The sequence below is a fragment of the Antechinus flavipes genome, chromosome 4 (genome assembly GCF_016432865.1).
Source record: "Antechinus flavipes isolate AdamAnt ecotype Samford, QLD, Australia chromosome 4, AdamAnt_v2, whole genome shotgun sequence".
NCBI lineage: Eukaryota > Metazoa > Chordata > Mammalia > Dasyuromorphia > Dasyuridae > Antechinus > Antechinus flavipes.
The window spans coordinates 178,000,056-178,013,386 of NC_067401.1; the positions used below are offsets into that span (position 1 = coordinate 178,000,056).

General features: G+C 34.3%; 1 protein-coding gene across 1 annotated transcript; it reads left to right on the plus strand.

Moving 5' to 3' along the window:
* Nucleotides 1-677: 677 nt before the first annotated feature.
* Nucleotides 678-13,105, plus strand: LOC127561399 (zinc finger protein 271-like). The gene is given in 2 exon segments (XM_051996654.1): nt 678-696; nt 4,541-13,105. Coding segments are annotated over 2 exon segments (1,095 nt in total). The 3' UTR covers nt 5,617-13,105.
* Nucleotides 13,106-13,331: the final 226 nt, after the last annotated feature.

Here is a 13,331-nt window from a genome sequence, read left to right on the forward strand (position 1 = left end):
TTCATGGTTGATCATCACACAGTCTTGCTGTTACTATATATACTGTATTCCTAGTTCTATTTATTTCACTAAAATCTTTGTAGAACCTATTTAAAAATCAATACAGCTATTATCTTAGTATGAGTTTTCATCTTCTTTTTCCTAGTCTATCACAATTATCTTCTTTTTGGTCTCACTGATATATATATATATATTTTTTTTTTCTTTTTCCCTCTTCCTACCAAACTGATTTTCCTATAGCATATATTTATTTGGCTGTGTTACTCCCCTTCAATACAATGACCTCCAGCGGCTCCCTGTTATTCCTATGATTAAATATGATTCTTTTAAATGTTTTTCTTCCTCTCCTACTTTCTTTTGGAAACTTTGATTTCCTTTAAGATTCAGTTCAACCTTCTATGGAAGCCTTTCTTCTTCTTCCACATGTTTGGTATCTTCCCTTACCAAACTATCTTGTATTCTTTTTGTAGGTCTGTATATACTTATAAATGTATATGATGTCCCTTCCATCAGAATGTAAGTATATTAAGAATACTAAAGTATGTATAGTAGCTCTTTTTGTGCTGTGAAAGAGTTAGAAAAACCAAGGGGATGCTCAGCAATTGAAAAATGACTGAACAAATTATGGTTTATGAATGTAAAGGAATACTATTTTGCTATAAGAAATGATGAAAGAGATGGTTTCAAAGAAATCTGGTAAGACTTAAGTAGACTGAAGGGAGCAAAGAACCAAGATCACAATTTATGCTATAATATCAACATTGTAAAACCTAACAATTTCAAAAAGATTTTAAAACTTTGGTCAATGAATTATTCAATTATGATTTCAGAGAATTGATAATGAAAGATATTGTCCACCACTTGACAGAGAAGTGAGGCACATATTTTTGGATACTGCCAATATGGGAATTTGTTTTGTTTGACTATACTTATTTGTTACATGGGTTTTATTTTTCATTTATCTCTTCCATGGGGGAGGAGGAGTAGAGCAGGTTGGAAGAAGAAAAATAGTTGCTTAAACTGAAAAAAAAGTAATTAAAAATAAAATCTATAAGCTCTTTGAACACAAGTATTGTTTCACTTTTATCTTTGTGACCTTAGTCCTATGCATAGTGATTTAGGTATTTTAAAATATTTATTGTTTGAATCATATCTCTTCAATTGTTTGTTATTTAAAATGATAATTGCATAGACACTGATTCTTTAACAGTTTTTCTAGAAATTTTTGTCTCTTGGCCATTTATTATTATTATTTTTTTCATTATAGCTTTTTTATTTACAAGTTATATGCATGGGCAATTTTACAGCATTGACAATTGCCAAACCTTTTGTTCCAATTTTTCCCCTCCTTCCCCCCATCCCCTCTCCCAGATGGCAGGTTGACCAATACATGTTAAATATGTTAAAGTATAAATTAAATACAATATAAGTATACATGTCCAAACAGATATTTTGATGTACAAAAAGAATCGGACTTTGAAATATTGTACAATTAGTCTGTGAAGGAAATCAAAAATGCAGACGGACAAAAATAGAGGTATTGGGAATTCTATGTAATGGTTCATGGTCATCTCCCAGAGTTCTTTTGCTGGGTGTAGCTGGTTCAATTCATTACTGCTCTATTGGAGCTAATTTAGTTCATCTCATTGCTGGAGATGGCCATCAGAATTGATCATCATATGTTATTAAAGTATACTTGCTTCCTGGTTATCTGTCCAACTTTTCTTCCTTTCTGAATCTCATTCCCCTTAATCAAATCTCCAAATTCTTAATTATTTTTACTTATACCTCTCTTGCTTTTCTCTCCTAATTCTTAATTATTCATCATTTTTATTAATATCTAAATTGTACACTGGACTTGAAGCTAGGAAAAACTGAGTTTAAATCTCCTCCCTCACTTACTAGCTCTGTGTCTCTGGGCAAGTCATTTAACTTGTCTCTCAGTTTCTTCATCACAAGAAATGAATAAAGGACAATAAAAACACTTGTTGATGGGGGCAGGGTACGAAGGAGAAGTGTGGCAGGAATGGATGAGAGTTTCCTTGTTCTCCAAGATGCAAGTTCTCAGCAAAGGAAATTCGCTAACTCAAAGACTGTGATTTAAAAAAAAAAAGGCTTTTATTGTTAAAAAGACATTAAGAGAAAGCTTTCCTTGTCAGGCAATATCATTCTCAAGAGAAAAGTGATTTTGCAAAGAGACATTTTCTGAAGATCTATTTTATATAGGACTCTAAGAATATGCAAGACCATTTGAGTTTGTATATGAAAGGAGACATTTTCTGAAGACTTCCTGTCTTCAGAGGATGTGAGACCATTTGAATTTGTACAGCTTTTTGTTGGTGATTTTACATAACTTTACAGGGCTATCTCAGGTAGTTTTACTCTCATCACCATAATGATTGAAAAATGCTTTACAAACCTTAAAGCTCTAATAGCTATAAAATTATATAACTATGAATGTTATTGTTATTATTGGTTGCCCTTGTGATGATACTTTTTAAATTTTATCTTATTTTTTAATAATAGCTTTTTTATTTTTCAAAATAAATGCAAAGATCTATTCACTCTTTTATGTGGTAAAACTGGTTTTTTTATTATAACTTTTTATTTACAAAACATATGCATGGGCAATTTTTCAACACTGACCCTTGCAAAACCTTTTGTTCCAAATTTTCCCCTCCTTTCCCCCACCCCATCCCTTAGACGGCAGATAGTCTAATACATGTTAAATATATTAAAGTATATGTTAAATACAATATGTGTATACATATTTATACAGTTAACTTGCTGCACAAGAAAAAATTGGATCTAGAAAGAAAGTTAAAAAAAAAAAAAAAAGCCTGAGAGGGAAAACAAAAATGTAAGCAAACAACAATAGAAAGAGTGGAAATGCTATGTTGTGGTCCACACTCATTTCCCATAGTTCTCTCTCTGGGTATAGCTGATTCTCTTCATTACTGAACAGGTGGAACTGGTTTGACTCATCTCATTGTTGAAGAGAGCCATGTCCATCAGAACTGATCATCATATATTATTGTTGCTGAAGTGTATAATGATCTCCTGTTCCTGCTCATTTCACTTAACATCAGTTCATATAAGTCTCTCCAGGTCTCTCTGAAATCATCCTGCTGGTCATTTCTTACAGAACAATAATATTCCATAACATTCATGCATCACAATTTATTCAGCCATTTTCCAGTTGATGGACATCCATTCAGTTTCCAGTTTCTAGCCACTTTTTGTAAAAAGGGTGGCCACAAACATTTTTGCACATGTGGGTCCCTTTCCCTTCTTTGAGATGTCTTTGGGATATAAGCCCAGTAGTAACACCGCTGGTCAAAGAGTATGGACAGTTTTATAACTTTTTGAGCATAGTTTCAAATTTCAGCATTCACTCTTATATAAGTGTTCCATATTTTTCTCCTTCTCTCCCCTAAATTCAAATAATCCAACATAAGTTAAACATGTACAATTCTTCTGAACATATTTCCACATTTATCATTATGCACAAGAAAGATCAGATCAAAAAGGAAAAAAAATGAGAAAGAAAACAAAAATCAAGTAAGCAAACAGCAATAAAAAAGTGAAAATACTATGTTGTGGCCCATACTCAGTTCCCACAGTCCTCTCTCTAAATGTAGATGATTCTCTTCATCATAAGATCATTGGAACTGGCCTGAATCATCTTGTTGAAAAGAGCCACGCCCATCAGAATTGATCATTGTATAATCTTGTTGTTGTGATTAATGTTCTCTTGGTTCTGCTCACTTCACTCAGCATCAGTTCATAAATCTCTCCAAGGCCCTCTGAAATCATCCAGCTCATCATTTCTTATACAATAATAATATTCCATTACATTCATATACCATATCTTATTCATCTATTCCCCACCTGATGAGCATTGACCCAATTTTCAGTTCCTTGCCACTACAAAAAAAATTTGTTGCAAATATTTTTGCACATATGGCTCCTTTTCCTCTTTTTTATGATTTCTTTGGATACAGACCCAGAAGAGACACTGCTGGATCAGAGTGTGCAGTTTGATAACCCATAGAAGTAATGATACTTCTCTTAATCTTCTGAAGCCTCACTTATTCTATACTATATGTTCTCAACCTGATTTGCTCTAATAACAGCTCCTATTGAATTCCCTTCCTTCTTATTAATCCCTGACCTGTCTTTGAACTACAAAACACCATTGCTTTTCTCTACATTCTTATGCTGTTTTGTAAGTAGTTAATGATTTTCTAAGTTTGAACAAACATCTTTCCTCTCCAGAAGTCACCCTTTTTTCAATTTTGAGGGCAGCTGCCATTTATATTTTTTTATGTTTTGTTTCAGATGGTGATTCCAAGATTGAAAATGGGAAGGTGATTACAAAGAAATATATTTTAGCAGAAACAGAAACATTGACAGAGGTGTGTGGCACACCCAATAGGGACATTTTTCAGGGTTCTGATTGTGGAGGAGCCTGTGAATTTGAGGAGAAAAAGAACTCCTTAAGAAAAAGACTGCATAATTGTAATCACTGTGGGCTGAGTTTTGCTTGGAATTCAGTTCTTATTAGGCATCAAAGAATTCACAGTTTGGAAAAAACCTTATGAATGTGATGAGTGTGGAAAAACCTTCAGTGTGTGTTCAGTCCTTTTTCTACATCAGAGAATTCATACTGGGAAGAAATTCTATCCATGTAATTGTTGTAGTAAAAGTTTTAGTCAGAGCTCTGACCTTATCAAACATCAAAGAATTCATTCTGGTGAGAAACCTTATAGATGTGAAGAGTTTGGGAAAGCCTTCTGCCAGAGCTCAGATCTTATTCTACACCAGAGAATTCACACTGGAGAAAAATCTTATCATTGTGACCAATGCAGTAAAAGTTTCAGTTGGCGCTCAGATCTTGTTAAACATCAGAGAATTCACACTGGGGAGAAACCCTATCCATGTAACCAGTGTGGCAAAGGTTTTAGCCAGAGTTCAGATATTATAAAACATCAAAGGATTCACACTGGGGAAAAAACATATAAATGTGATGTGTGTGTAAAAGCCTTTAGTTAGAGCTCAGATCTTATTCAACATCAGAGAACTCACACTGGGGAAAAACCGTATCGATGTAATCAGTGTAATAAAAGTTTTAGTCAGAACTCGGATCTTATTAAATATATAAGGATTCACACTGGAGAGAAACCTTATAAATGCAATGAGTGTGGGAAAGCCTTTAATCATAGCTCTATTCTTATTTTACATCAAAGAATCCACACTGGGGAGAAACCTTATCCGTGTAGTCAGTGTGGCAAAACCTTTCATTGACTCTCAGACTTTATGAATTATCAACGAATTCATACTGGGGAAAGACCTTACCCATGTAATCAGTGTAATAAAAATTTTAGTAGGCAGTCAGATCTTATTAAGCATTATAGAACCCACACTGGGGAGAAACCTTATGAATGTGATGAATGTGGGAAAACTTTCAGTCAAAGTTCTAATCTTATTCTGCATCAGAGAATCCATACTGGAAAAAAACTCTATTCATGTAATCAGTGTAGTAAAAAATTTAGTTGTCACTCAGACCTTATTAAACATCAGAGAATTCACACTAGGGAAAAACCTTATGTGTGAAATCACTGTGATAAAAGTTTTAGTCAGAGCTCAGATCTCACAAAACATCAGCAAATCCATACTGGAAAAATATTTTATAAATGTAAAGAATATAAAGTCTTAAGTCAGAACTCAAACCTCATTCTTCATCAGAAGATCCACAGTGAAGAGAAACATTATCAAGGTAATCAGTGCAACAAAAGTTTTACTCAGAACTCCGATTTTATTAAACATCAAAGAATACACTCTGGAAAGAATTCCTCCAGATGCATTGAATGTGGGAAAACCTTTATTCAATGCTCACCTCAATGTAGTGAAAGTTTTAGTCTGTACTCCAATCTTATTCATCACCAGAAAATCCAGGGGGAGAACCATATAAATGTGAGGAATGTGGAAAAATCTTCAGTGTAAATTTTTGTGTAAATTTACTGACCATCAGAAAATCCACATTGGAGTAAAATCCCATGAATGTAAAAAGAGTAGCAAAAGTTTTAATAAATGCTCTGATCTTACTAATCATAAAAAAGCCACAATGAAAAGAAACCCTATTAATGTAGCCAGTATAGAAGGCTTCAATGTTTTTCAACACCAGAGAATTCACACTGAAGAATTCTATTAATGGCATGTGTGGGATACTCTTTAATCAGAAGTCAGCCCCCATTCTCCATCAGTGAATCTACAGTAGAGAGCAATTTTATTCATGTAACAAATATAGAAAAATTTTAGTCAGGGCTCAGATGTTTTATAAACATCAAAAAATATATGACAGAAAGTGATGAAAAGGAAGGCCTTTAAACTAAAACCTATTTAATGTTACAAAATTTGAAATGGGGAGAAACTCCCAAGTATGATGTTATTATAATAAGAGTTTTAATCATACAACTGAATATTGTGATATCCACAAAATAAAAGAACCTGTGTAAGGAATGTAGGAAAGCTCTTTGATGATATTTTGCCATTTAAAAAAAATATCCCACAAATTACAATTAAAAAAAAAAAAAAACTTTGGTAAACATTCAGATATACTCTCATCTGAGAAGGCTCAAAAAGAAAAATCCTGATAATTTAATTGATTAAATAGGATTTAGTGAACATATACATTCCATTTAATATTGAGAAGCCATACCGGGATCTTGGAAAAAACTTTAATCAATATTGTATTGTGCTTGACTTTTAGTATAGTACTTTTCTTGCTCCAAAAAATTTTGAGAGTCCTAGCCATATATGGGGAAGCCATTCCTATATTCCCTTACATGTGGACACACTATACTTAGTTTTCATTATTGTGAGAGCTATGGGATTCAGTTTTTTCTTAGAAGTTCCTCTTTAACCAGTTTTCACATACATACACCCATGATAGTGATATATGAGCATATGAATCCCTATGTGAGAGCAAAAAATAGGAGCCACTAGATAATACAATGAAGTCAGGAAGATGAGTTCAAACACAGCGTCAGACAAATTGTATAACCTTGAGCAACTCAATTAACCTATATTTTGCTTCAGTTTCCTTGTCTGTAAAATGAGGGTAATATAGCACCTACCTCACAGGATTGTTGTGAGGAATAAATAAGATAATATTTGTAAAATTCTTAGCACAGTGCCTAGCACATTGTAGGCACTATATAATGCTAGCTATTATTATTAAAGATAGATATTTTAAAATCATCTTCAGTGTAGCACAGGCACTTTATTTTTTTAAATAAAGTTTATTTTTCTCTCCATCTCTTCTCTTTCCCCATTGGAAAAAACCCAAGTTTAATAGATGTGCATAATCATATAGAATCAATTCTCACATTGACCATAACTAGAAATCTATCTCATTCTGAGTCTTGTGTTCATCATTTTTCTGACAGGAAGTGAGTAGCATGTTTCATACTCAATATTCTGGAATCATGATTGATTACAGTATTGTTTAGACTTCTTAGATTTTTTCAGAGGTATTATTCTTTTCAGAATTGTTCTGATTTTGAACATTTAATTTAATTTATCATTTAATTTTATATCACTTCCAGCTTTCTCAGACTGATTTTTATGTAGCATAATAGAATTCCATTACATTTATATACCATAATTTGTTCAATCATTCTCATGATGGGCACCCCTTTTAGTTTTCAATTCTTTATCACTACAAAAAGAACTGCTACAAATAGTTTTTGCACATGAGTCCTTTTCTTTATTCTTTCATCTCTTTGGAGCCTAGTATTGGTATCACTAGGTCAAAGAGTAGTTTACTAACTTTTGTGGCATAGTTCCAAATTGCTTTCTGAAATAACTGGACCAATGTATTCACCAAAAGTGCATTGGTGTTTCTGTTTTCAGTCCCTCCAACATTGGTCATTTTCTTTTATTGTTAATATTTGTCAATCTGATAAGTATAGTATAAAATGTCAAAGTTGTTTTAATTTGCATTTCTCTAATTATTAGTAATTTGGAACATTTTTTCATATGATTTGATTGCTTGGATTTCTTTCCTGGAAAACTACTTATTTATGTTATTTGACTATTTGTCAATTGGGGAATGACTCATAAATCTAAATTCAGTCTTTATATATTTTTTAAATGAAACCTTTATCAGAGAAACTTATTTCAAATATTTTTCCTTAGTTAATTGTACCTGTCTTAATTTTAGCTATGTTACCTTTGTATTAAAACATTTTAAATTTCACATAATAAAAACTGTTCTCATCCATAAATCCAAAAGGAAATTACTTTTACTTCTCTATTATTTTTTTTTTTTTTACTAGTGACCTGCTATATCTAAGTCATTTATACTTTTGGAGCTTATTTTAGTATTATGGTGGAAGGTTTTCTTCTAAATCTAATCTCTGCTTTTCTGTTTTCCTAATAGGTTTTATCAAACAGTGTGCACTCAATTACAGTAGCTGGATATTTGGGATTTTTGAGCACTAAGCTTCTATATTTATTTACTTTTGTATTTTGTGTACCTAATATATTCCTCTGATCAACTTATTTTTTTAAAAACTAATACCAGTTAGTTTCAGTTATTTTATAGTATAGTTTGAGCTCTGGTTCTGTTAGGGCCCTATATTTTTCATTATTTCTTTTGAGAGCCTTTACCTTTTGTTCCTCCCAATGAATTAGCCCAGGTATTCTAAATACTAAAGCGTAAAACCACTTTTTTTTTAATACTGCTGTTTTTCAGTGTTTACCATATTATTGATTGCAAAATCTCCTCAAGGAATGAATAAATGTACCATATTAGAGTGTGAGATCTTGTCCATTGCATTTTGGAGAATTTTTAAGGTTTTTAATAAATAAGGTTCACTAAATAACTCTAGGTCTATATTTTAAGAATTGATATGTTTAAGTTCAGAGATACTGGCCACCAGGTTAGCTACAGGATAATAAACTTCCACCATTCATTAAGGCCATCTATTAAGACAAAGAGAAATTGCAACCAGAATTAATGAAGGAATGACAGGATCACAGATCACTGAAGCATAATCTTATCCATGGGTCTTATAAAAATAATAATTAAAGTTTTACTTTTGTGTTTATATCAAATGCTCTGTTTAAAATAAATATTTAAGGTTTTTTTCACCATATTAATTTACCTTGTTTTTGGAATCCTTGAAACATTTGTGTAAACAAATGTTTTATGCTATGGTGAACACTTAGCATTAAGTAATAAAACAAAAGTTTACAGAGGAAAAAAATTGTATTTTATTCAACTTGTGTTTTAACAATTCTTTAAGTTAGAAATCAATAAACAAGACAGCTACCATACTTTATTAAGGTTATACAAATGATCATTAGGATTATACAGATGATCCAGTTCTATGTTTACCTTCTACTATTAATTTGTTTCCAGAAGTATAAATATTGAATAGATATTTGCTTACTATCTATTATTGGCAATTTTAAACAGAGACTGGCACATGTACAGAGTGCCACAAATACAACTCCCTATGTAGAAAATGAAATGAAATGGAAGTACTTTGGAGAAATTTAGTACATACATAAATATTGTAAAACTGATTCTGGTCAGCTAACCATATGGTGAATGGAAGGCTCATTAATTAGCTATGGAGACATTCAAAAGGCTCTTCATCTCCACTCAGAGCTCTCTTAGATGGATTTCTGTCTTTCATTTGTTTGAATCAGTGGTGACAAAAGATGCTATGTGGGGAGAGGCTTTAGGCTTTCTTATGAGGGCTTTGGTCGTTTGATTACCTCAGCATCTGTGCTTTCATTTTAGGTAGAGGAAATTATTCTGGATGTTACAATCTTATGAATTTAAAAAGATCAGGTGGGCAAACATCTGAAAGCTCCAGGAGTCCAGGAGACACTTGGAAATCTGGGGTTCAGATACTTATTAGGTTTGCAGCCAGCTCAACACCAATGTCCTGAGGAAAAAATGTTGTTCAGTACCAAACCCAGGTAGAGCTAAGACAACAAGTTGATGTGTTTGAGGTTCAGCATCAAATAATATTGATGTTTAGACATCAAATGGTGGGGTTCCATCATTTGATGAATTTAAAAAGGCCATTCTCTTTGACAAAAGGTAGATTTATTTGTGAGAAGAGGGTACAAACAAAATGAAGAGATAAAATAGGCACCAGGAATTGAAAATGTGAAATAGATTTGGGAAAGCATATAGCTAAATAGGAAAGTGGTTTTAACAATTAACAATACAAAAAAACAAGTTCCCTAGTGGAACTCACAATTAACCAGGAGAAGGGAAATACATCATGAAGTGGGAGTACTCCATTGCCTGGCAAGCTAAATCCACAGAGGAGTTAAGAGCCCTAAAAGAGTTGGTTAGTTAGGAGAAAGACACCATGAGGCATGGGAAGGGGGTCGGGGAGGAGATAGATATCATGAGACAGAACACCATGGATGGGTAACTCAAAAAGATTCAGCAAAGATGGCATGGACTATGGATAGATTTATAGGGGAAATTTAACTTCAGGGGTTTGACATAACTTGGCTTTTTCATTGGATAGAGTAAGGTGAGGTTACACAAGACTTAAGGTTAAGCTGATTCCCATTAGTGTCCCTCCATAATTACCTTAGGGAGGATTTTATCAGTACTTCAGGCTTTCTCTGTTAACACTAGTGACCCAGGATCACATTATTTCCTGACTCTTTTAATTCGTTAAAGAAATATTTTGAAAATAGTTTGGGAGGGATGGGAGGGAATCTAAGAGACCAATGTTGAAATTTTAGAGAACAAATCTAGAGACACTTATTAAGTAGTGTCCAGAAGCTGGGAGTGAAATACAGTGATCTGGGGGGAGGAGAGGAGGGGAGGAAGTGTTACAGAAATGAACTGAAGCCAACATTTGATGATACCACAAGGGTATAAAATTGGTTACTAGGACCCAATAGCAAAGATTAGCACAGGGTCAGTTTGCTCCAATAGGGTCTACTCAAATACAGGACAGTATTTTATTGGAGACTATTCGTCCCACCAAAAAAGTCCTCCCATACAAATGTGGCCTCAAGTCCTTTGGAATACAGAGTGATAATCCTGCTGGGAACAAGTATAGAGCCGAGTCAACTGCAGGGTCCCAATTTGGAGGGGTGCTGACCCTGAGAGGTGGGTCAAGAGCTGATTGCAGCAGCATGTAGTGAATTCTGAGTCAGATTCTTGAAGATAGTTAATACCGTTGTCTAGTACTGATCATTTGAAGGCGAACTGACCAAAACTTAGAGGAAAACAAACCTAACAAGCAGAAGTTAGGGACAGAAAATGACTGGTTGAGGAGGTCTCCAATTGGAGACATTCTCATTAGGGCCTTCAGAAATGTTTAGAAAAAGTTCATTTTACATCCTATAGTTGGGCACAGAGAGCTAAAGAGAGAACTCACACTTAGAGGCAGAGCCTTCATTCTTGTGAAGTGTGATTAAAGGGAATATGATCAAGGTTCTCCACCTGAGCATCTCTTTTAAAAGAAAACTATGTTTTCTGCAAGGAGAGACCTTGCACTCAAGTGATAAAAACCCAGAAGTAACAATTAAAAGGAGAGGTGCAGGTTCCAGAAATGTTGGTTTCCAGAGACTTCCTCCAAAAGTCTAATTAATAACAAAAGATCCATTTAAGGCTGGGATGAAAAGAAGAAGTTGGGTGACAAGCAAAAAGAGGATCCAAGATCCCCATGATGGAAATTGCTTTGGGGGCTGAAGTTATATTTAATCCAAAAACAATTTTCAGAAAGGGGGATCCCACCAGATTAACAGAAGTTTTCACAAAACCCTTCCTTAATAGATCTGATGTTATTCAGTGGCTATGGAGATTGATTTGACAATGACTTGTCAAGAAGAAGGGGTTTGAGATAGAAAGACCTGTCTATGGGACTTCTGGGGGCAGAATTAAGATAGTGGAGTGGAACGAGGAAACTTCTTGAGCTTTCCTAGTTTCTCTCAAAAACTGTATGAAACTAAGCTTCTGAGCAGAGTCTGGAATGACAGAGCCTCAAGGAGGTGGAATGAAACTGTTCTCCAGATCAAGACAAATTGGAAGAACTTCAAGAAAAGTCAGTCTTACTGGGTAAAAAGGATAGTCAAGCCAGCTCACACAGTTTAGGGGAAAGCCAGGGATAAGGTCTTAATCACAAAAATATCATCAACCAAAGATCCTTGGTCCTGGCTTGATAGCAAAGCAGACCAGTGGGGCAGCCTCCAGTCCCAAAACAGAAGGCAAATTGCCAACCTAAGAAACCAGGCAATAATAGGCAAAACTAGGTGAAGGACCCTGAGTCAAGGCTCAGAGCTGCATGAGCACTTGAGACAGTGCTCCCTATATCTGAAGAGCAAAAATTAGCCATAAAAGGCACAAAGAAGGAAATTTAAAAAGAGAAGGAAAGAAAATGAACAAGAAACAGAAAGTATCCTTAGTCATAGAAGGCTACTAAGATGAGAGGGAAAACCAAAACATCAACTCAGAGAAAGACAAAATGGGTTAAAAACAAAACACTGCTAAGGAGGGAAAGGGTAGAAAGAGAGAACAAAAGTATATACAGGGAAGAAAATAAGATAGAGGGAAATACAGTGCTGGTAATTGTAATGTTCTTTGGTTTGGTTTTCCTGGGGGTCTCTGGGGCAGTCTTCCTTTCAGCAGAGCAATCACACAAGAGTAGCCAGGTGGTTAAAGTCCAAATCCTTTATCATCTCTTTCAAAGTCTTGTCTCCTTTCCTGGGTCCCACTTAACTTTCTTAAAGGCCTTCTGGAGTCTTGGTTTCAGTGGAGAAACTAAGGAGGAGAGCCTGCCACCAAGGTGGTTTGAGATGGGACGAATGAATCTGAGTCCAAGGGCTTGTGCTTCAACCTCCAGTCCGCTTATCTTCTCTAGCTCTCTCACTCTCTGATGGATTTCTGAGTCCCAGCTTATATGCTCTACACTGAATATAAATCAATGCTTATATCACTAGAAAACCATTATTTGTTGTAAGATTAAATCAATCACACTGAATTTAGAGAACTATTAAGCACTATGCTAAACTAGATAACCACTGTCTCATCAATTCCACTGAATTAGCACTTTGTAAGAATCCTTGTTTCAAGTTCAGAGTTCTGGCCCATAATAGGTAAACATAATTGTAAATGGAAATGGGGTGAACTCTCCCATAAACCATAAGCAAGTGGCAGAGTGGATTAAAAAATAGAATCTTACAAAATGTGTTGTTTACCAAAAAATACATTTGAAACAGAAAGATACATACAGAATAAGGGTAAAAGGCTGGAGCAGAATTTATTATGCTTCAGCCTA